Here is a 26,016-nt window from a genome sequence, read left to right as displayed (position 1 = left end):
CCATTTGTAAATCACGCAGCCATTTGAAAAAATGTAGTTCAATTTCCCTCATTCACAAAACAAACATATAAGCAGTCATGGAATAAGCCACCATTATGTGAATCATTTCAGAAACATTTGTACAGATGTGGAGAGAAGGAATGTTTTAGTGCAAAAAATCCAAGTTGCATTCCAATCAGGTATTTTCTATCAGAAATGTGTTTGGAGATTGATTTCATACTGCTGACAATGTGCTTGCCTTGATTCTGCATGGCATTTAATACAGCCCCCAGTGAGTGAGAATTTGCATTTAATTTTTCTTAATTTTCTTCACTTCTTAAATTACTGGGATTCTAAAAATCTAAATTTTTAACTGGGAATTAAAAATGCAGGATATACAAACCCAAGGTGACTGGTATCCAGTGACTGTGAAGTTGTCCCCAAAACAGGTACTTTTCCCATAATGAACATCATAATCTCTGATCTCTGGTAATCTGGGAGATTGCTTCCAAAAAATCCTTAAAAAAAGAGGAATGAAATCACAGGATGAAAGAGATATAGAACCATTCTCTTTATAAGAAAAGCCTTAAAATACAAGGAATACATTTACAAGGTCAAAATAATTGAAGAATAAAACTATGATTTGTTTTAGGGCATAATACTCGCATGTTCCTTTCTGCTGAATGGCTTTACAGAGTCTTTCCTGACACTATCTTCTTTGCATCCTTAAACTTTCTAATTTAGCCAGACAAGTCCATAACACATTAACGTGAGCAACTGGCTGACAGGTCAAGCTCTAAACGTTACAGTAAATGAGGTTACATCAGGCTGGTGGCCAGTCACCGGGGGGTTCCCCAGGGCTCAATTTTAGGGCCAGTGCTCTTTAATTCTTTTATAAATGATCTGGACGCAGGAATCGAATGTACATTAAGTAAGTTTGCCAACGATAGTTAACTAGGGGGAACTATGGACTCCCTTGAGGGTAGAGAAGCCTTACAGAGAGATCTGGATAGACTAGAGAGCTGGCAATCACCAACCATATGAAACTGAACCTGAGCAAGTGCTGGATTTTGCACGTGGGATGGTGTAATCCTGGTTATACATAAAAATTGGGGGACAAGAGTCTGGAGAACAGCCCTGTGGAAAGAGATCTGGGGGTTTGCATTGATGGCAAGCTGAATATGAGTTAACAGTGTGCCCTGGCAGCCAAAAGGGCCAACCACGTCCTGGGGTGCACCAAGCACAGCACAGCTAGCCGGCTGAGGGAGGTGACTGTCCCACTCTACACCGTAGTGGTGTGCCCTACCTCGAGTACTGTGTGCAGTTCTGGGTGCCTCAAGACATCAGACTATTACAGTGTGTCCAGAGGAGGGAGACCAAGATGGTGAAAGGCCTCCAGGGCAAGACTTATGTAAAGCAACTGAGGTCACTTGGCTCGTTCAACTCGGAGAAGAGATGGCTGAGGGATGAGCTCATGGCAGCCTACACCTTCCTCAAGGCAGGCAGTGGAGAGGGAGGTGCTGGTCTCCTCTCTCTGGTGACCAGCGATAGGACACAAGGGAATGGAATGAAGCTGCGTCAGGGGAAGCTCAGATTGGAACATCAGAAAAAAGGTTCTTCACCAAGAGGGTGGTCAGTCACTGGAACAGGCTCCCCAAGGAAGTGGTCACGGCACCAAATCTGGCAGAGTTCAAGGAGCATCTGGACAATGCTCTTAGTTTTAAGTAGCCCTGTGAGGAGCAGGAAGTTGGACTTATGGATTCCTTCCGTCTTGAGATATTCTGTTCCATTGCTGTGCAATAGCATAAATGTAACCTCACTTGAAAGAAGCTTTACTTTTAAGGATTATGTTGTGGGTGTTTTTGGACTTTTTATTGTGGGGGGAGGCTTTTTTAAACATTTTAAACTTGGATTTTTACTGTAATGGTGAGAAATAATCTACTGCATATTTGCTACTGCTCCAAAAAGCTTCAAGGCATAAGCAAAGGTACAGATCAGTGAACATTTAACTTATATTCCTCCTTGTTCTTTAAGTAAAGGAACACACCTGATAAATACACTGCAATATATAATATCATTACCATAAAGAGAAAATCTGAAAAAAGGATTTAAATTATATCATTCACAGAAATTGTTGATCTCATTTTCAGTATTGTGCTTAGAAGTACTTCAGTTAAGTCGTGGTAGCACAACCAGCCATTAGGTGTCATTGTTGCTACTATGATTAACATTGGTTTCTACAAATTTTCAAGTAGCACCTACTAAAAACGTATTACTGTGTATGATTGCTTGCAATGTGATTTTGATGAAAGGATTAATACCAGTTCTGAACAAAGGGTACAGAATGATGTCTGTATTTCAAGGCTCATATAACAATATAACCAACACATTTACTATCCACCAGCATTTTTAATTTTCATTGAGCTTCTTGGCTGTCTTCTCAGTTAACAATTAGAAGAACAGTCTTTCAGAAATTAAATATGTAAAGTTAGCCTGAGAGGCAGAAGGAAGTACAATCAGAGATACCACACTTGCCATTTTTCCTTTTCGATTTAAGTTGTTTTAATACCATCTCATCGAGGAAGGGGGAGAAGAGGAAGAAATTTAAGTGAGTCTATGCTACTGTCATTACTCACCGATTGTTTGAATAATGGCATTCTGGACAATTCTCTCATCACTCTCCTTGGAGCTTGTGCTGAAAGTGGCGCTTCCTGCCGAGCTGCGCCTGTCCCCCAGCTCAAAGTCAACACTGATGCGCAAGTGCTTCAACAGGGTATTAAAAACCTCCAGAACTGTGGGGCCTGGAAACAACACATAACAATCACTGCAGCTGTCAAGGGAAAGATGCTTTAAGAAAATGACAACTAACCTTCTCGATCCTTTTTCAGGAGAAATCGGATTAAGGTGAAAAGAACAAGTGTTCTTTTCTATCCCCACTGTTTGAGGGATATGGCCTAGGGATAAACTTTTGAAGTGTGCCTACACCGTGATATTTTTGGAATTATTTTGCAATCAGGAAATACAATCAGGCATATATGTGCAAACCATTACTATCGAGTTGTACTGAGTCTGGCTGGGCTGGAGTTAACCTTCTTCCTAGCAGCTCGGGTGGTGCTGTGCTTTGGATTTGTGACTAAAACAGTGCTGACAACACACCAGTGTTTCGGCCCTTGCTGAACAGTGCTAGCAAGTGTCAAGGCTTGTTATTTTTCCCACTCTGTCCCTATAAAGAATAGGCTGGGGACGTGCAAGAAACTGGGAGGTGACAGACTGGTCCAGCTGACCCAAACTGACCAAAGGGCTATTCCATACCATATCATGTCATGCTCAGCAATAAAAGCTCAAGGAAAGGAGGAGAAGGGGGACATGTTTGTATGGCATTTGTCTTCCCAAGGAACACGTTATGCATAGTGAGGCTCTGCTTTCCAGGAAGCGGCTAAATATCTGCCTGGCAATGGGACGTACTGAATAAATTCCTTTGCTTTCCCTGTGCACGCAGCTTTTGCTTCACCTATTAAATTGTCTTAATCTTGATCCATGAGACTTCTCACCTTCTCTCTACCTTCTCCCTGTCCTGTGTTAAAGGGAACTGTGCAAATTGCTGTTGGCCAGAGTCAACCGACCATGCAAGTTTTACAAAGAACATATGAGCAGTTGCTGAAATTAAGCATAAACAACGGGTTAACCTCCAGGTACTCGCACCTGAATTTCAGTTATTTCAAAACCTGCTAAAAAAATCCAGTTCTTTCTATTAGATCAAATAAAATGCTCTTCTCATAATATGGTGAAAGACTTCTCAAGTCTGTGCCCGCAAGTAGGACTTGTATAAAGAGAAAGGACAGGCTCAGACTCAAGCTAATGGAGCAAAGCAGTAACGTTTCAGCAGGAGACCAAAGAAAAACAACAGCAGAGCACGTGTGTGTGTCCACATCTTCATATGTACTCTTATTTCAAAGAACTATGCTACCTTAAATGGTGTAATTCACTTCATTTCAGCTCTTTCACAATTACTAAGGTAAAATTTCTCAAAGACCATTCTACTCCTGACTCCCATGTTACCCCTCAGAGCAGCAGCATCACAGAGCGACAGCGCTCCTGACGTTTTGTAGAGTCACACACAGTTCTCTCAGACTTTGTGACTTCTTACCAAGCAGGAATTCCTGCCTTTCACAAGGCTGTAAAAATGCATCTAATCATCTTTTCAACGCAAAAGATTAAAAATAGTCTAACAACCAATTAAGTACGTTTGAGTAATTGTAAACCAATCAAGTACGATTTCAAGTATTTTATCAGCACAGGTGAGAAAAAAATTAATAAATACAAAATGTTTTCAAAATACAAGCTTTCATTTCGTCTGAAAACAAAGCAAAAATGAGCACCACCCTTCAAATCTATCCTTTCACCTGATGCTCTTAATTTAAAATGGCTTACCTATTGATCCTTTAGCTGCTATTGCAACTGCTTCCAAAAGAACCTGAATAATGCCAGCACGAACCCGTGGTGAGTCCCTTTTGCGAGCATCAAGGTGTCCAAGAATTTCTTGTATTACGTGATGGGAATATTGTGCCTATTAAAAACCAAAAAAAACCAGAAAGAAAATCTTCATCTGTGACTTTAATAAGAATAAACTCATAAACCATTCAGCTACAGTCACAACCATGTTTCTGCAACATTCTTACTCATAAATTTAACTAAATTTCAATCAATTCATGATTAAATATGGATTAAAAACACTACCACGAAGATAAAGCCACACAGGTCCATCCAGACCAGTATATGAAAGCTTACAGTATTAAAATATCTAGGAACATCTACAAGAATAGAAGCAGCATGAAGTGGTACTTCATTGAGCTAACTGCTGCTCAAAGACTTCAGCTGGTCTTACAAATGAAAAAAAAAAGCCACTGATACAAATGCTGAGAAAACTCAGCTTTCTTCCACAAACCTGAAATTTTATGACTTTATCTTTTGGGTGTCCGTGCTTGACTCAATCCAAGAATCAGACTTTGATCATGTTTAAAACAGAGGTTGCCCAATGGTAAAATATCAATTAGCACAACACAGTTCCATGTGAAGTTGGTTTATTGGATTGTAAAAGCTGTACAGCTGTATTGGCATGGAGACATGACCAACTTAAGAGAGATTTATTTATCAAGCACAATGTCAGAGGAGTACGTCCAACCTGCTCTTTGTTCTGGAGCTTGCTGAAGAACTTCTGCACCACCTTCCTCTGAAAATTCCTTAATATCTTTTTATCTTCTCCAAGTGTGCGTTAATTGAAAGCAAACCAGGCAACTTCTGATCACAAACCACAACTAGATTACTATTTGAAAAGTTTAAAGAATAAGGCTAAGGAGTTATGGAAAGGGATCTTCTGGATTCTCTGACTTCATCTACAGTCTATCAGTACCATGGTGAGAAAAGCATTTCACCCCGTCTCATGTGCTTGAAATATGTATGCAAGGAAAACAAACCCTGGAGAAAATCCTACCTGTATGGAATACATGATGATTTTGAAGCAGGAAACAGCAAATTCATTGGGATCCCATAATCTATGATGGTCTAAATGCCTGTAACCAAAAATTAAGGGATCTGAAATAATGACATTCCACAGATATAATAAATGGCACCTTACAGTTTTCCCAAAATTCACCTCAAAGGGATTATTTCCTTACATAAAGCTTCTAAACAATGACTTATTACCTAGATCAGAAAGCCAGAACTTCAGAAAAGCATTTGTTTTCAAGGTTTAGGATGTGATCACAAAATATTTGGCTGTATTTTGAAGAAATTGCCAATCTTCTAGTCTCAGGATTTTAAGGAATCTAGCCATAACAAAGATAAACACTGAAGTATATACTGTTTCCGTATAAACTGCATGCATAAAAATGGCTGTGACATTATATGCTTATTTACATGAAAGAGACACACTGAAGAGGATGGCTATAATACCTTAACAGACTTTTACTCTAAATAATATACAGAATATGGTATGAATCAGAAGCTACAGAACAATTAAGGCTGCATGATATATACAAAATAGAGACTCTAAGAACTATTTCTATTTTCACAAGGGCTTCATGAATAATATATACAGAAAACAAAAAAGAGCTACTCTTTGTGTATATACTCCTTTATCACTCTGAAACATTTCAATACTTTCTGCAAGAAACAACAAAACACAAGCAGAATGATAAATGCATCGGTTTCTCTTTAAATGGGAAAGGAACCACCAATGAAAAGCTTTGTCAGAGTTTCAAGCAAAGGCAAGGAAGTCTGCTTAAATACCATGCTGAAAACTATGAACAGAGCACACATCAAATTTTCCAACGAGTAGATCTGAGTACCTGGGAAAGCATGACAAAAATAAAGGTATTTTAAAACCCAGAAGATTGAAAAAGTTATTTTGGATACCTTTTAATTGGTATGATTAACAAAAAAAACCCACAAGCAAACAAACAACAAAGCAAACCAAAACAAACAACAAACCCAAACCAACCAACAAACAATAAAAAACCCCAAAACAATGAATTACTTTCTTACAGAAACTGAATTTAGGTAGAGTTTCTAAATAGGTATCTCAGCTACAGAATCATTATCGGTCTGCCCCTTGCCAAAGAACATAGTAAACATATCAAGATGCTTCAAATAAGAAGCTGAAAGCACACGGTGCACAAAGTCAGTACTCTGAACAGAGGACAGAGTGGATGCTTTAACTTACTTTGCCTAGAAGCTGGAAGTCTCAGTTAACTCTCTGCCCAGCTGCTCCCAGCTGAGTACACAGGTCTCCTTCAAGGCTGATTAAACCAGCTGGCATAAAACTACCCTCTCCTGTGCCCTAAATGATCTTGCAGTCCATTGCAGGGCTAAGAAAACGTACTGCCATTTTGACACATTATATAACTTTAATAGAAATCCCGACGGGAAAGATTTTCAGGAATTTTAAAAGTGTAAGTTTGTCTGCCAAGATAACAGCATATTTGCATTACTAAATATTAAACTGGACTACCTGTTGGGGACAGCTGCTTTTCTTGTGCACATTCCAAATACACAGGTACATTTAATCTTGTCTTGGGGTAGAAAGACAAACATAATTGCATCTTTAAATCCTTCAAGGCTTAGCAGCTTGCAATGTATTTATTCTTGTTTTCTTTCTCCCTAATATCATCCCAGTACAGTCCATCATTTCTTATACATGACAGCTTATTTTAGCTAACCTATTTTCTTTTTGTCTCATCAAATACGTACAGAATCACACTCTCTGTAGTCTTCTCCTAATTAGAACTGATCCTTCAGTCTTTCAGGGTAGCATGTGTTCTCTGTCACCTGTGACAGTTCCTCTTTACCTGCCCCAAAGATTCATTCAGGCACATTATGGTCAACTACATCTTTACCCAGTTGATTTTTTAAATAACCTTTCCTCTCAAAACAAGACATTTTTCTTTTTCCAGAAAGGCAAACTACCAGCTGCTTCAGGTAGATGAATTGATGGGAAGAGAGCAGGGGGAAGTTGACAGCTTAGGTAATGTTTTGTGTAATAGCTCAATGGACAGCGTATTTCATATACTGGAATTTTCCTCCTAAGAAAAGAGTATTAGATTACTGCAGGTGATATATTTTACTTTTCATAATGCAGGCAATGTATTCAATGTAGTTTTGTAAAAGATGGTAAATGGTACTTTCAGCTTGATGCATTTAGTTTAGCTAAAATCAAGTCGCATCTTGCCTATTTTTTCCCCAATTACACTTCTTTTAATAAAGAATATGTAAGATTACAAAACATTGTATTGCTGGATTAACAAATGCCAAACTCTGCCTTCGGTTAAGACCTGCTGCATATACGTAGCAAATGTGCACAATTAGGTTTCTCAAGTTAAAAGGAACAGCAGAAGCAATGGTGCAAACTATTACTTTATGGAGTAAGAGCAATTAACAGTCCCTGAATTCACCCACTTTGTCACACAGGCGAGCAGTCCTTACAGTACAAAATGATAAACTGATAGTGATGATTAGAAAGCAGAACTGAGGCATGTACAGGAATACATAAATAATCTTCTCATGCATCATGTTTGCTGAAAGAATATTAAACACCAGTCTTTTCATATTCAAAACCCTTGCACAGATTATGTGATAACTCACAAGAATGGAAATACAGTGAGATGAATAGGGTGTATAACTTGTTAGACTTCCAAAGTTGTTTATATTCACTAGATTTCTGTATCCCTCTGGATCTGCCTAATCTATTCAACATTGCAAATTCATGCTAAGTCTAAATAGCTTGTGACTTGACACAAAATACAGGGTTTTTTCATATCATATTAACATAAAATTTTTGACTTTCATTAAGCAGGTTGCCAGACTGATCTGCCAGATTTCATTAAAAATGAGAATTTGAGAGTTTCCAGCTACTAAATGTAGAGACAGTTATAACCATGGAGATTTTCTGCCAAAGGCAAGGAGAATTAAGGTCAATCCAAACCTATACCAGGAGACCGAGCAGATTTCAGCTATCTTCATTATATTTAAAACCTTCAGTCTTTGAATGTACTCAGCCTCATGAAGCAAGAAGCATTATTCTTTCAGTTTTGCAAGGAAGTGACAGGATGCTGACTGATATTCCAATGCCACGTGAAGCAAGGCTCCAAGTGGGGAACTGAACCTGCATCTTTTATGTTTACCTCTGTAATAAATGGCCTTATCTTTCTTTCCAGAGCTTTCTTAAAAGCTATGAAATTATTGAAAGCTGTTAGAAAAAACTGTTTTCTAATCAAGTATACATAAACTAAGTCAGGTTTTTCAATCAGATAAAGTACAATGGACTCACAATCTCAAACTTTCTTCCTACCAGTTCTGCTCATTCACAAAGTGAATTAGATTAGACAGAGCACTCACTTTTTGTTTAGGAAAAGCAGCTTGGAAATTGCATTTTCCGCATCTCTTGTTCTTCAAAAATACTTTACAGCAGTTATTTATGAAATGATGAATTTATTTGACAATTTTTCCTCAAAATGCAATACAAAAATGGTGACCACAAAGACTCTCTATTCGTAGAGGAGACAAAATATTCTGAGTGACTGGTCGTTATCTACTGATTTCAGTGCACAAACGCAGCATACAGCACGTAGAGGTGCACAAAGACTCAAAGTTCCTTAGGATCATACTGAGTAAGAAAAGAAATTAAGCTGGAAATAACACCTTGAATACTTTGGATCTGTCACAGGAAATGTACCTTCTCAAATCCCAAACCAGGTATTAACTCTATCCTAGAGAATCAGGAATTATTTTTGGGAAATCTCCCTGCTACTGAAATGGTTCAAAAGACTGAAGTAACTCCACTTGCTGATAAAGTTTTGAGATAATCCCCAAAAGAGAAGTTTAAATTGGTAAGAAAGCAGCTGCAATATAGCTCCAAATAGTCCATGTAAACTGCTTAGTACCTAGATATTCAATCTACTGGCAGGTATTTTGGAAAAATGCAAATTTTAAGTCCAGGATAGGATGAAAATCTTTTAATAAAACACTCAAGTTTGCAACAGTTAAACTCAGATTGGTGTGACAGGTGCACATGGAAAGTAATAGATCAATAGATAACGGCACAGTTCTTTACATTTAATGCAATATGAATAACTGTTAGTAGAATCCTTTGGGTTGAAAAGGACAAAGGAATTTAATGCAACATAATTAGAGGATGAATAAAAAAAAAGCTTTTAAAACCTTCTATGAATTTTCAACTTACGCGAAAACTGGTTTGACAGCATTATTCATATTTCCATAGGTTGCTCGTCCTAGTAGTTCCCTGAAACAATTCTCAGCCAAAAGAGCAGGATTTTCCTCTTTCTCTCCTCCTGTAGGAGAGGACGGAGGGCCTATTCTGCTGAAATAAGACAAAAATACATTGATTTTACTACTGATAAATACTCATCTTCTTTATTGTACATGTTGTTTCTACAATGCCCATGAGTCACACTCGATCTAAGCAAGTATTGTATTTCAAATATGCATCAAAACAGAATTCTGAATATTTTATTCTCTTACAGCAGACCTATAGATCTTCATCTGTTCACTCAGCACTGACCACTGTACTAGTAAATATGTATGTGGCAAAACCAATGGCTGTTAATACTGATTTGACTTGTGAACCACTGTGTTTTGACAAACCATGACCCATTACTAACAACGAATGAAGGCCATGAAACCACCCAAAAAGTTAGGCACAATCTTAGTCATTTTGTTCAGACTAATGATCTCATTCACCTGCCCACTACTGAATCCACCCTGTGTGGGTGAGCGTTAAATAAAACTCCAATACTTCTGCAGAAACAGATGGCTGGGGAGTTGAAAAAAATTCTGATTGAACTAATTAGAACATTATCACCCACACAGTTACCTTTAACTAGAGAGTGTACAAGTTAGTCACCTTCTAACTCACTGTCCCCCAACATTACTATGGAGAGGACTGTGCCGAATGCCTGTGCCCACCTTTCACATTTGGAAATGTATTTTTAAGATGTAGAGTAGATATTGGGGTTAATTTCCCCACACTATATTTATAAAGGTGGACCTTGATGAAGGAGGATTCTTCTTTCCCTGAAAGCATTACTCTGAAAAAGAAACTGCAACCGAGTTTGACAGAAAATAACAAAAAATACAGACCGTGAAACTTTGCATCAGATAAATACACCGTGAAGTGTTAAACTGCACAAATTTTGCTGAGAAATTTGTCCTTTAACAAGAATATTACAGTTATTTCAACCGTAGAAATGTACTACTGATAGCAAAGAACTATAAAAGTGATGACACGACAGGAGGGTGAGGGAAAAAGCCATGTGCAGGGGGAGAATTTATTACTACCACTGCTGCTATTTCTTCAGGTGCTAAAATACCCCAATGAATGACTTAAATTAAGAAGGAATTAAAATCAGCATTTAAATATCAACTTCATTTCATATGGAAATTTTAACTTATGACTTAATAAATGCCACAGTGCAAAGCAAGGCTATAATGTTTTAGTCTAATGACAGCAGCAATGACCAAATTTTTGTTAAGTTTAAATACTGTCATTTGCAATTATTTCTTGTCTCTTGGTGACTAGGAATTAGGCTATTTAAAATCAAAATGGTAAAAAAGGGAGTAAGAGTACTGATTTAAAGACCTAATCCAGACATGAGAGAAGCAAAACTACAGAAACCACACTGTGTTTTGGACAAACTAAAACCTACTGAGGCCCAAATTCTGCCCTGAATTCTGAAGGGAACCTTCCTCACCTTGAAATAACTAAATATCAACACCTGCACCATAAACAGTGAAAGATAGAGCCTTTCCAGAAGCATTTCCTGCTTTTCAATTTTGATAGAGGCATTGGTAATGTCTTTTAGCTGATTTTTTGGGTTGTGGGAGTTCTGTTGGGGTTTTATTTTTTGTTTTGTGGTTTGGTTTTTTTTTTTCCTTTGCTCAAAGTCACCTCCTTTTCAGTACACAGAGACCTGAATTACTACAGCAAATTAAAAACATTTGAAATGTATTTCTGAATAGAAGTGCTTCACACATCATCCCATTAAGCTGTTACTAATATTGCTTTTAAACTGAGAAGTTGAGAGGTGGGAGAAACAAAGGAACAAAGAAAGAACACGGTTCCCCCTAAAGTGCAATATTACTTATTGAGAAGTACTGTACCTATAGGTGGCAAGTATTTTTTTTTTTTCACAAAACACATTACAGAAACTTAAGTGAGGATTCATTCACCTACATTAACATTACGCACCTCTGTATTACGACACTAAATGTAGACAACAGAAATCAGTACACTAAAACCTTAAACTTACTTTCAGTTCTGCCCTGCAAGCTCACGTATTAAATATGTTTAAAAGTGTTCATTAAGAGCATCAGCTTTAGTTGATGTTCATTTATCACCATCATAAAACCGTAGATTTAGAGCATTATAAAAAGTCAAATATTGAAATGCCACACGTCAAATAGAACATGTTAACATTACAGCTGTAATACCTCCTAGACTTTCAGGACTGCTGCAATATAAAGTTGCATTGTATAAAATCCTGTTGCCTCTGGTAACACCAGTGTTTCAGAAGTTACCATAACATTGCTGGCTTGTCATATTTTAATAATAAAAAAGCCCCAGGCACCCTGTTAGATAAGCAAGGAGAAATAGTTTTACAAATGGAAAATGATTAGAATTTTAAAAGGTATATAATCTACCATGAGTACCACTAAACTGCAGCTTTATCCAACTGCTGAGCCTCTCAATCTTCCTATTTTTTTTTCCTGTACTGCCTAGACTCCAATCCAGCCAGACGGGCATCCTTTGGAGCGCAGAGAAGGTACAAACGACCCCACGAGACTGTCATTCCCATCGCTGTTTTGACACAGATTCCCAGGAATGCAGCAACACTACAAAGGCAGGTGGGTGGGGGGAAAAGAAAGCAGGGTGCAGAACTCACAGACACACAGAGCTTTGCTATCTGGAAGAATTCCAGTTAAAATGCAGTAAAAATAAGTTATCTTTTAAATGGTTGTAGACGCAATCCCACAGCAGGTGATCTCTCAGTACTGCTTGAAGACTTGTTTTAGAATAGGTTAAAGGAAGAAATTGCAATTCAGCTCTTCCTAGTCTATAACGTTAGTATTCAGCTGCTTCAGAATGTTAATGATTATCTGCTGTTAGCTGCAGGAATCACATTTTTGTTTTGAACTTTAACAGCACCTACCCTATAGTATTTCTCACTGATAAGCACTCAGCATTATCAGATGAAAGGCAAAGAATATAGAACTACTCTTTAAACTTTCTAATTTCAAAGGAAAAAGATTTCAGCCTCTCAAGTTTCTACATTCAAATGAGCAATCCATACTCATTTTGTTTCACTGACTTGGTTTTTAAACAAAGATCTGGAAAACCTCTGACAAATCCAACTGCAACGCTTAAAAATGTTACTATTCCTCCACTTCCAGACTTTTCTCTACTACCTGAAGTCCAGAAGAGTGAAACCTGAAATGCATTTTGCAATGAAATGGACAAGAATTACTCCCTTTACCTGGTCTACCAGCTTTCCTGGGGGTACCTCTATCAGAAAAGGTGGTAACAAAGAACTGGAAAGAGGGATGTTTTGAAGTACGGCAGTTTCTGTAGCAAACGTCTAATCGCAGGCTTAAACTGGCTCTGAGCAGCTCAACTTCTCATGGATGGGATTTCTTTAATACCACAAAAGCAGGATTGGCCATCAAATATGATGGGACACGTGAAGTAAGACTTTACCACTACTTTTGAACAGAGTAGCTACAGGAATGTTTGATTATGATTCACTCATCCTGAGGAAGAAATACATTCTAATCTACCTCTAAAACAGAATCTGTATGAACATTACAGATATATTAGAAGGATTTGAAGTCAAGTCAACAACAAGTGCTGGAGTGTCGTGCTTTATATAAGGCTGGCAGTTAGCTTTGCAGTTAACATGAAGAATAAGCTACAAACTAAGTGAAAACATTGCTTCAATTTTCAATTTCACACATCCCTTCCCAGTTGTACAGATGCAGATAAACTGCCATACATGATTGTCTCTTCTGAATTTTCTTCCAGAAAACCTGAAGGAGGTAGGGAGAGTCTTTCAGACAATACCTTATACAGTACTGAAGTATGCATGGCAATTTATTTAGTAATACAGAATTGCAGTAAAGCACAACTAAGGAAAATACCTGATTTTCAGAAGACGTTACACTTGCAAGTTTGTCTGATAGTCACGTAACTAGAATGTGCGTTCAGATATACAGACAAATAATGACAATTATCTTATTTAAACTTTGTTTAAATATTAAATCCTTGACTCCAAAAAGTGTCTCATCTGACATGTACTGAAAAGAAGCTTGTATTAAGCAATTAAGGTTCCGCAAGCAGAAGTTACATTGATCTTTAGAATAAGCTTTACCTATGTGTACTTCAGCTTTAACCAAAAATGGTTATTTTCTATGGACTTAAGTTGGGGGTATTTTCTGGAATTTCTGCTCTTTCTCAAATAATGATTCCATCTGCCAGAACAATATGCTTCTTACTCCTACTCTTCAAGATGCCTCTGTTTATGCTCCACAGATATGAAACCACATATTAAACAAGATGAGAAATTCTCTGTAACATCATTTAAGGCCAGCAGATCAACAATTTATAAATATTGTTTTCAGCTTTTCTGTCATATGTGCATCATACGAGGCCCATACTTGCCACTTGGAAAATCATTAGTCTTTTTTTTTTTTTTCCCTGTTCAATGTGCATTATAGAAAAAAGTTTTAAGCAGCCAGTTCAGATATTTAATTAACAGTTGCTTTTTGACAGATTTGTTTTTCTACCACCACTATTGCATTGCTCAACAAATGATAAAAATTAGTCCTACGGTACTTATAAACTGATCTGCTTTAAGTGGTTGATCCAGATCCTATTTCAGTTGTTTCTTCCAACAGCAGTTAGTTTAATTTTGCTATATAAAGGAAAGTATATGCTTGAGGGCACTGTAAAGAATAACAAAGGAAGGGGCCCACCTGCACCTAGAAGCCCTGTAAGAGCAAGCAAAGGCAAACTGAGCTCTCCTTGTTCAAACAGCAGCTTCAGAAACCTATGTCTCTTATTCAGATCACTCTTCAGATGTACAATCCAAGCGGGTATTTCTGTACATACTGCGTGGGCCCTCAGCTATATATGCAGTAAATAGATGAAATGTGAACAGATAGACTACTATTGATTCTAGTCATTTAGCTGAAAATTTGTGTTAGGAGAAGAGACAGGTACCAAGTTAGAAATAAGAGAAGAAATAAGGCGGAGGAATGGAAAAAAACAACCCACCATCAAACCCAACAAACCAAAAAAGAAAAACCTGACAGATTTAGCAAGCTGAGAAAGCATGAAAAGTGTGTTGTTATAGGAAGGCTGCTGAGGCTACGTACCGAGCAAGTTTTGAAGCAGCCAGGGCTGGACGTGAAACAAACATCTAAGCTTGTTTGCACAGCTCAAATTGGTTTTATGGAAATTTCCCAGTGCTATCAATAAACACATTTTACACCTACACAGTGTTTAGCCACAAATACAGACATGGACCACAAAAAGTGACTTTTCAGTTGTAAGGTGACTGGCATATCCTCAACATCAATTAGCATGTGGATGTTTTGTGAAGGCATACCTGGCAGGTAATGTGCCCAGGAGTTATTGAAAGCAAAAAAAGAGAAGGGTGTCTACATATAAAAAAAAACTTTAATCTTCACTTTATGTAACATTGCAGAGAGGACAGACAGTTGTTACTAATGGCTAAATGGGAATTAAAACCTCAATTTTTAACAAATATAACTAGCAAAATCATTATGAGTCACCTACAAACCTGTGCTTAATAATCTCTCTGACATCACAAAACAAAGAGTTTACAATTTCTAAAAAATCTAAACACAGATATACAATTTCTGGAGCAACTTTTAGACTGAAAGAATCTACAACGAGTGAAATGCAGGCGGTTGAAAAGACTTATTGAACAGAAATATTAAGAGCAGTTAAGCAGAGCTGTACTAGCAGTTTCGAGAAGAGTCGGCTAGTAAAGGTCAGTAGTTATTTCCAATAAAAAGAAAAGAGAAAAGTATCTACCATAAAAACTAAGCCCAACGATTGCTTAAATAACATGCCAGTGACCAAGAATAAAAATACCTGTCAATATCTTCTATTTTGTGCATGTTGAACAGCAATGACGGTACGATCTTGTCCATGTGCTGGGGTTCCCATATAGTTGCTCGAAGTTCATCATTAACTGTTTTTCGAACCACTCCCTGAATGCCCCTGATTCCAGCAATTCGGATTCTAAAGAAGAAAAAAAGGGATTACTGAAAAGGAGAAACACATCACCTCCCAGTATGGCTGGGTCCCTGTTAGGCAGTAGTAATTACGTAGCGTGGAATTCTCTTCAATTCTCACAAGCAGTCATTTTGAAATTTGGCCAATTCATCAAGGCTGGCCATTATTGCCTTCAAAAACCTTTAAAGCTCATAAGGAAGCTGACAAAACAAACAACTGAACAGCAGATAATCTGTAGGATCATGCTGACACTGATCAATGAATACTCAAACCATGTATACCACCTCCAAAAGAGAATCAAGATGGGTAAAACCCCATCAGCTCTATGCAACTTACTGCTTGTCATTTGAAACTGTGCACAATCTCAACCTATTCCAGTGCTTAAGAAAAATGTTGTCAAGTTATCACAGGAAAGCTGAAGCACTATCTACCACAGCCATGTGATCACGTCTTTAAAAGTTGTAATTAAGGCTGTGGATTAATCATAACAAATCTTTAAAGATTTGTGCAAGACTCAAAAGATGGAAAGAAAAGGATAATTCTATCAGTTTAACCCTGACGTACAAAAGGCTCCAGACCCCTCACCAGCTTGGTGGCTCTCCTCTGGACACGCTCCAGCAATTGCTGTAACCTGCAAATAACTTACACATTAATTTAATGTTTAAAATTAAGCAACTTTTTTTTTTTGTCAGAGTATTTGCTTTTTAATTATCAAGTAATCAAGTTTTGCTGATACTACAGCTTTAGATACTAACACTAAGCTCCCCTACTGAAAGGGGAATCTCACTTAGCAGGTGAGATTCAGTTTCAGACTCAGAAGCCTGCATTACCTGACTATGTGCATAGATGATGTTCAAGTTCCCATTCAAACCAGTTGGTTTAGTGGGACCTTAAGCTACGCAGGAGAACAGTGACTCCAGATGTCTGGTTTAGGATGAGCTGAATTACTCCCTAGCCCCCATCAGCAGTATCAGCTACTTGTGATATCTGCGTTTAAAACTGTAATTTGCAGTCACAGCTCATCTGTTTTGTTGAATTAGCTCAGTACCTACAGCAAATCTGGTACATCAGCTCCAAGAATGATTGCTGTTCATAAAGACCTGTTTTGAAAGAAATGCAGACAAACCATCTAGGATGATGTGGAAGAAGTCATACTGCTATACATTTCTTTAACCTGAGCAAAAATTGATTCACATATGGAAGAAAAGGCCACACTTTTGTCTACTGGAGTGCCATTAGCACTAATTTCATATTCTTAATCTTCTACAGGAGATCAAAAAAATGAGAGTTGAAGTACTGAGGAAAGTGTCAGCATCAAATTTCACCACACACAGGAAAGGTTTCATCCCCCTACAAAGAAGGCTCAGATAGGTATTAAAGCAGAGATTACATTTAAATCAAGGGCATGTACAGTCCCAGGTCACTAGGATGAAATTTCTCCTGGTCTAAGGGCACATCAACATTGCAAACTGAAACACAGATAATGGTGCAGGCTGACAATTTGAAGAGCGAAAGATTAGCACAGTTCTCTTATTGCAACAGCAATCACAGCTTTGAGGTATGTTACTTTGGGGTATCCTTATGAGGGGCAGGTCACATTTGATAGATGAGTCAGGGATTTACTAGTCTCTTAACTCATTCCATGTTCTCGCGCATTACTAATATTACTTCTCATTTGCAAGGGGCAATGAAGGTGAAAGCAGCACTAAAATCCTGAGCTGAGCTTCATATCCTAACCTTGCATGACATGTTGGACGCTAACTAAGCACTTTTAACATTTTTTTTTAGTTTCACTAGGCCTAAAAAGGCAAAAATCTCAAAAAGCTCATGAAAACATTTATGATTAGTATTTGCGACCATCAGCTTCAGGTAAATATACTGTACCTGACAGAAGCCTAAGTTATAAGGCTGTTTCATCATCCACTTCACTAGTGACACCTGCTTAAGAAGTTGCCATCCCCTTTGCCCTTTGGTCCCATCCCTTCAGTTCTTCCCCAAACAAATCACGGGTTCATCCTGTAAAATCGTTCACTGCAATAATCTTACCAAAGGGAAAGGGAGTGAGGACAAGGGGAAAAGTACAGGAGAAGCAGGAAGATTTAATCCTAACCCTTTTAGAGGCAAAATTTACAGCAGAACCCTACTCACAGCAATAAGGCAACAATAAGAGAGCAGCAAATTACCAAAAATGAGGAATGAACCGGAAGACTAAAGCAGGAAGGAATTGTTCATTTTCTTTTTTTTTTTCCCCTAAGTGATGTACCCTTCATTCTGTTCACAGATTTTTGAAACTGCAAGCTTTAAGAAAAACCCTTACACATTGCAGCTGACACCAAAACAGTGCACCCAAAGGGCTGAATAGATGTTCAGCACCTGGAATTTTCCTAGTTGGCTGAACAATTTAGTGCATGGAAATAACAAAGATGAGTGACAACAGAGTTGCAAATTGTATAATCTGAAAATCCTTTCGTTTTCTAAAATGCTTAGGAGTTAAACGCTGATTAGCAATTCCCACAAAGAACAGATCACTAGGGGGAGCTGAAGTAAAAAACATTATGGTGCTTACATAATAATGTAAAAATTCGTACTACTAATTCATGAAGATATTTCAGTTTCACACACAGTATCATACTGCAGACATCTAAGAAAAATCAATTTTAATGAGTAATTCTCAAACAGAAGACTCCAACTATGCTTTTGCTATTCATATAAGTAGCTCCATTAATTTCTCAAATGAGTTAATCAACTCGCACACATTTACAGTAATAAGTAGTGCCTTTCTGGAGAGAATCCATGCAATTTGCCAGGCATTATTCCAGTTAAGTTTGACTTCAATGTTCTAGGTGGTCTAGCTACCTAAAAAAGTCAGGCTTTCATTTTCTGCCTAAGAAATGAACTATACCACTAAATATCGTAATAAAAGCTGCATTACAGACTATATAATGTTTTAAGACAGTTTTCTGTAATACACGCAGAACGGCACTTACTCGGTTTGTGTTTCTGGATCGTGGTCACACGAATGGCACATGGCACTGAACCGAGACACAAAGAAGTCATAGCGTCTGTGGTATGAAGGTGTGTCTTCCTCAATGTTGGCAAATTTGACAAACTGGAAAATGAAATACATTTAGAAAGCTTTTGATACCATTTCCCAAAAGAGAATGAGTACTAAACTTCATGTAAGAAGTAGCATAAAACACTGCATTACGAAAGAATCCAGATTTGACAAGAGCTAAATATTTAACTTCAGAGAGTTAAACTGGAGAGTTTTCTTTAAAGTCTTCCCACTAGAACATCCTTTAGATCATTATAAAAGGGTGCAATTGCATGAAATACAACATGCTATGCAATATAGAAACATCTAATACTTGAATAGTGAGTGTGATCAATTCATAGAATCATTTAGGTTGGAAAAGACCCTTAGTATCATCAAGTCCAGCCACTAACCTAACACTCCCAAAACCACCACTAAACCAATGTCCCTCACCACCATGTCTACCCAACTTCTAAATACCTCCAGGGATGGTGATTCGACCACTTCCCCAAGCAGCCTGTTCCAATGCTTGACTACCCTTTCAGTGAAGAAATTTTTCTTAAATCCAATCTAAACCTCCCCTGGTGCATTTCCTCGTCCTATCGCTTGTTCCTTGGGAGAAGAGACTGACCCCCACCTCACTATAACCTCCTTTCAGGTAGTTGTAGAGAGCAGTTCAAGCAATCAAATGCTACACTATCACATTAACTAGCAACTTATCAACATTCAAGGGAAATAAACTTGGAGGCATTCAGTCAATTCTGCCTATCTTTACAAAAGGGTAAAAGGAGGAGTCAGAGAATTACAATCCAGTCAAGTATAACTCCACTCACAGAAAGACACTGAAAAAAATTTCAAATTTACAACTATCTATAAAGTAACAAAGGGGTAAGTAACAGTCAACATGGATTTGTCAAGAACAAATCACATCAACCCAGCCTAAATTATTCCTGTGACAAGGAAATACATTTTGTGAATCCAGATGAAGCAGCATCTGTCATATCTTAACTTCAGTGATGCTGTTGACAAAAAAATACACAAAATTCTCAAAGGGAAGCTAGAAAAACACTGTCAAACACTGCCTGTAAGATAGATGCAAAAGGATTTGGAAAAAATACAGAAACGCTTGTAAATCATGAAACTACAATAATGTATTGAGTGAACTTCTGAAGGGGCCTGTCTGGAATACAGGAGTATCTGAGTTTCACTAGAGACTTAGATGACAGAGTGGGCTCATCAAATTCACAAAGAATGCTAAGCTGGCCAGAGCTGTAGGCACATTTGATGCCTGGTTCTTGACAAACTGGAAATAGGACCTGAAAAATCAAGGGAGCAATTTAGGAATGACAAATGCAAAATACCATTTATGACAGCTGTACAAATATATGCCAGACACAGCCGAATGCAGAAAAGAAACTTAGGTTATAATAAACTGCACATTCAATGAAAGTCAATGCCATTATACTGGCATGAAAAATAAAACAATATATTGTGATAGATGTGTATCACCCGTGACACCTGTGAAGAAATTTTTGCCATCTAATTGGCACTAATAAGCCCTTAGATGAAGCACTGCATCCAGGTGAAGCATCACAGCTGAAGATGGTGATTAACTGATGCAGTCCTTCAATTATTCAGGGGATGAACAAAGCTTTAGATAAACACCTGTTAAAGAACACTGAAAGACATTAAATTATCTAGTCTAGAGCTACCTAAAAGATATTAGTCTTACAGAAGTACAGAAGACAGCTATAGAAAGAGAAGAAGAAGTAAACAGTTTTCTTTGTCCAATGGTAAAAGGAAAAGCAATAATGGGCTTACACTGAAGCAAAGGCTACCTAAGTTAGATGTTAAAAAAGCTTCTCCTTTCTAAAATGAGCAAACTGCCTAAAGACCTTTTGGATTCTCCATCACTGACAGTTTTAAGAACAGGCTACAAAGGGAAGAAAAAAAGGGAAAAAGCAAGACTTAACATAGTGCTGGTTCTGCCCTAAAGCAGAGAGATGTTCCATTAAGATCCCTCTGCTTTTTCCCACTCCACTATTCTTCTTACCAGTTGCTAAGCAGAGGCTGAGGCATTTCTTGTTCACCTTCCGAGATGCAGAACCTGCTTTTACCAGCACGTTACCCCCATACATCTAGACAAGCCCAAAGCACTTTAACATAATCTACAGCATACTGATCTGTGGAGGTTTTGAAGTAGTTTTCAAGCTGAAAGCAGTGTATTTCAGAAAAAAAAAAATACAACCACCCCTTTTCCTGCTCTTTTAAAAGTCTTTTTTTCTGTTTTATCTAGAAAACTTATCCCTTTCAACTGCACTGCCAGCTCAGCCACTGAAAGCTACAGGCGCAACTGAAAATCATACAGTTTGTAAAGCTGTATTCTCAGCAATGATGGAAAACGGAGCACAATTGTGTAACACTAGTCCATTTTAGATGTCCTTCTGTAGAGAATATCCTGTATAGTCAGGTGAGAAGAAAGTGACATACAGTCAAAAAACAATTCTGTATCGTCGACTGCCAGAGTCTGAAAGACAGTCCACAAAAAGCAACCACATTTTTTCCATACAGTGAGTTATAAAAATGATCATTTCCTTCCCAAAAGACCCTGGAAAATGCTTTAATTGTCTTACCCCTCACTGATTTGTTTCATGGACTTGTTAATTACAAAACAGAAATAGATTTTTCTAAAGTTTTTTGAAGACAGGAACCTAATTAGTCCTTACAATTTAATAAAGTCCAAAGTTCAAAAAAAAAAAAGGTCAATATGATCTTAGTATTTTCCAGATATTCAAGTCTATAATGGATCACCCAGTAAACTTCCATAAAAGCATGTAAAAGAATAGAAGCAAGTTTAAAGAACACAAAACGTTATGGGAGTGGCCATAAGAAAATTAATTGAACTGGTATTTAATATTAGCATATTAATGTTATCCAAAATATATAATTATTTGATTGACAGGATCGTCCAAGATGAAAATTTAATATAACTTTAATAACTGTTTTGCTAGATGAAAGATTTATTGTACCAAGAAATTGCTTTGTAAGAATAAATAATGAATTTAGGGCAAGAAAGTGTCAGGGAATCACTCTCTCCCTCTGGACATTTCATGATGTAGCTTTGTAGCAGGGAAGTAAATACCCAGAAGTTCTACTTCTCAAACTGGCAAACGCAGTAAAATGTCCAGAAAGGGCAATTTTTTTTTTTTTTTTTTTTTTTTTTTTTTTTTTTTTCATTTCCTCATGTGTATAACAAAAAAAATATAAAAAAAAATCACTCATTGAACATAAAGCATTTCTGAAGCATATTGCAGGATTAGCATTCAGATGACTGAACATTTAGGCCACAGGAAAGCTAACTGTGATAACACTGCTTTGAGTTGCACTGTCATCCAGTAAAGCATACAATTTCATTTCATTATAGAAATTTTAAGGTTTTGCGGTATACAGTCTATACTTTTGTATATTACATATTACAGTACAGAGCCTATACTTTCCCCTTAGCAGTGGTGCTCCAAAGGTGTTATTGTTGTTGAGTAAAGAACACTTTATTCCTAAGCATCTAAGATATTTTCAAGCATACTTCAAATATAAAAAGTACTCAACCTAAAAAAGGACAAAACTCTTATGAAAGTCCATGCACCTGCCTGAGATATACTTACAAAGCTTTTATAGATGTAAACATGTCATTCAGTCATAGTAAATGCTTGCAATCACCCACTGGTAATTTATGGAAATTTTACCGGTACACATGTTCTATATTTGTACAATACAGACAGTACAAATAGGAACTTACACTGGTAATATCTTGCTTCCAGTAATTTTGAAAACAATAAAATTCAATCAGCATAAAAACATATAAATCTGTCAGGAAATATAGAAGGAACATATTATCTATTCAGAACATGTTTGTTCCAGACTGAGCCAACAAAGTGGGATGATATTAACAGGGAGAGAGAGATTGTGTGAGCCCTGTAGGCAAATCACAGAAGTTCTCAACTTAAATTTCTAAGGACATAATTTCTTATATATATTTATGTTGTTCTATCACTCTTATGTAGCCAGTACAGTAGAAGAAAAAACATTACTTTTAATGTTTTTTGCAGCAATTCAAGAACAGACAATCAGCATGTGTCCTCCTAGTCTTGAGTTGTGTTATTTAAAGTATTTCCCTGTAAAAAATGCAGGCTGGATCTGAGCAGTATTTTTTCTTAATATTTGAGCTCCCAAGTCTGTCTTCTACAGCCTGCAATTTTCTCATGTTCCAGATGGGGGAAAGAGGGTGCTGATGCTGATAGTTACTGTCTTTTATAGACAAAGCTACTGTATGTCATTATTAGGAAGCTGTCACACAGGAAGACATGATATCCTATAAACATAAGACATGATATCCTATAAACATAAGACTTTTGTAAACTACATAGTACAGCATTAATGAGAAGTGTATGCACGTAGTTCACCAAACGAATGCAAAAAGGACAAACAGTTCAACTCTTCTAAACAGAAAAGTTTCAACCACTGATTCATACATTGGATTCACACATTAAGTTCACAAGCACAATATTAAAATGATAACAATAAATAATAACAAGATAAGATTGTCAGCAATAGAAATTCTGTGATTCTGTGAAATTGGTGATTTAATTTAATTATTAATTAAGGTCACCTGACACTTCTCATTTGGAATTTTATTGGAATTGGATGGATAGCTTCATAGTCTATTTTACTTCATGCCACCTGGATGAAAATTATCGTAACCACCACACGTGCAGTTGTGTGCTGTGTCTGTAGTTGGTTTACAGGTGAGAGTAATGCACGACCAGAGAGTGAGCATGAGGTGGGGGAAGCAATACTTAACTGCAAATGACCCTAAAAGGACGACCTAAAGCGATTTATCCAGCACCACTCAAATTCTAGCAGATGCAGACATAGAATTTAGAAGATAATGTAATAACCTACAGGATGAGGAAAAGTGCTTTGTGTAATTCTGTCTCTCTGTACCTTTAACTGCTATAAAGACAGACAGAGCAGGGATCCTCGAGATGAAATACTTCATTGCGTATTAAATCACTGCTAGCACAGAATTCAGTATTGGTACATGGAATGAAAGAAGCATCTTGTAACAAAGACAAGTTTCCATCCCATACTTGCAGACTAGGACACTGCAGACAAGACAAACAAAATGAGAACTCTACTGGGAATATTAATTCTGACATTCTTTAATTTCACAGTCTTGACATTTTATACTATTTTTACATATACACACACTTCAATCCTGCCAAAACCAACTGCTTTTACAAGCCAACACTAACAAATATAAAACTTTTCTTGTTATATCAGGCACTGACTGGTGACATTTCCACTTGGGATAGTGCTTGTCTTCTTTTAAATAACAAACGATGACAACTAGCAATAACCCTCCTCCTGCACAGGAAATCCATGGTATTATTATTTCACTGCTCTTAAGAAGAAACTGTCCTTCTAAAATGAAGCACCCTACCAACTGAAGAAATCATTCATGGTAAATAATTTAAAAGTAATAATTATACTGCATTCTACATATATCTGCTGGTTTTTGGATGAAAATGCAATGTTTTATTACCAAAATACAAAGAAGAATTCACCCCGTCAACATTCCAAATTAGCTTACAATGTTTTGTATTCAGCTGAGTTACGTCAACATGGTTTAAGATTAAAGTTGTACTAAATTATGCACCCCATTGTTTTTGACCAGCTGCCCATTAAAGAGATTTTCTGGACCCTCTCTAAGAAACATTGACAGAAAATTAAAAATAATTTTCAAAATTCTCTCGTCCCAAAAACATTTTAGCACAAGTTCAAAGGTTTTAATGCTGTTCATCCCTAGACAGGAAGAACAAGCATAATTAATTCATTCCAACCTAGTAATATAACTACTGTCGAACTAAACAATACATTTAATTATTTGCACATGAGAGAGAGAAATGTTTTACATGATATTTGGTTACTGAAATTTTGTAAAATGGTTACAGAGAGAAATTTAGATTCTAAGTAAAAGCTTGTTACAATCAGCCTTCAGATTCTGTACTACTTAAGCCAAGGAAATCTCACTTTTTCCCACCACGTTTTTTCAGTTTCCTCACCAGCATATGCTATCCTAGCACATGGTTAACAAAAATATCTTCCATGATAGAAAAAGACATTTTAAACTTCACAGACACTGCCAATTTGAAATCTGGTCTATTTTAAAAATAAATAAATAATTCAACATAACCACTATTGAATTTCACCTGTTTTCATGTATCTGCCTATATAAGTAGATTTACAACTATGTCATTAAAAAAAAAAAATTAATAATTGCTGCTGCAGGAAGTAAGCTAACACAATTTACATAGGCAACATATAAAAATGTATAGGAATTAATTATATGTAACCTGACAATCAGGCATAAAAGAACATAAATGAAAACCAATTGTTTTTCCAAAACAGTAATCTTCAGGCTTGTGTTTTAGAAGTAAATCAACTTAAAAAATGAAATTTAACTTCAATAGAGAATTTAAGAAGTCAAACACTGATTGAAACTTTTGGTTTTTGTTAAGATATAGAGCTCCAAGTAGAACAAATTCTGCATCCAAAACCAGATATTTGGAAGTCAGGGAAAAAAACCCAGAAGCCAGTAGGAGCTCCAGATCTTTCCAAGACTTTAAACTACTCTGAGTCATTCAGCACACAGATTGGTTTCACTTGAAACCCTGACTTCTGAGCAATCACAGGAGGCCCCACAGCTGAAGCAAAATTTGTTTGTAAGGCTGAAAAAAACCCTACAGCTCAAGTAAGAGACTGGAATCATACTTGAAAGACATCACTGCTTTTCTATCCCAGTGAAGCTTTGCAAGTCAGTTTTGGGATGAAAAATAATCAAGATCTACTTATAGCCACAATCATATTCCTGATCTTTTTAAGTGTTAACAGACTATAAATTTGTACTGGCCAGAAACTGAGTTTAACCTAAAAATATTATGGAAACTTTTCCAAAGGTTGTCAGACTTTTCATCAGTTTAAAGACATTTACTTCATATACAATTTATTCGTCTCTTCCAGACAATACCAGTTTCCACTCCAAAGTGGTACATCAGAATAAAATGAAACATTATTCAGCCACTCTACAATCTCTGTTCTTTTTTTTTTTTTT

The 26,016-nt window shown here is 36.9% G+C and overlaps 1 protein-coding gene across 5 annotated transcripts in view; it reads right to left on the bottom strand.

Annotated features, from left to right (window-relative positions):
- Positions 1-26,016, bottom strand: part of EFR3A (EFR3 homolog A) — a 76,861-nt gene that overhangs the window by 22,902 nt on the left and 27,943 nt on the right. For 4 of the 5 annotated variants that reach the window (XM_014965489.1, XM_014965490.1, XM_014965488.1 and 1 more), the window contains 7 exons: positions 18,799-18,920; positions 15,668-15,817; positions 9,716-9,853; positions 5,471-5,549; positions 4,411-4,546; positions 2,616-2,780; positions 383-497 (listed from right to left, as the gene is read on the bottom strand). In XM_014965489.1, the coding sequence (XP_014820975.1) occupies positions 383-497; positions 2,616-2,780; positions 4,411-4,546; positions 5,471-5,549; positions 9,716-9,853; positions 15,668-15,817; positions 18,799-18,920 (905 nt within the window). The remainder of the gene's footprint in view (positions 1-382; positions 498-2,615; positions 2,781-4,410; positions 4,547-5,470; positions 5,550-9,715; positions 9,854-15,667; positions 15,818-18,798; positions 18,921-26,016) is intronic. The other variant, XM_014965487.1, reaches the window with a different exon arrangement.

Source organism: Calidris pugnax, unplaced genomic scaffold (assembly GCF_001431845.1).
Source record: "Calidris pugnax isolate Ruff unplaced genomic scaffold, ASM143184v1 scaffold41, whole genome shotgun sequence".
Classification (NCBI taxonomy): Eukaryota; Metazoa; Chordata; class Aves; order Charadriiformes; family Scolopacidae; genus Calidris; species Calidris pugnax.
Note: the sequence above shows the minus strand (reverse complement) of the source record. Positions and strands in the feature narration are given on the sequence as shown.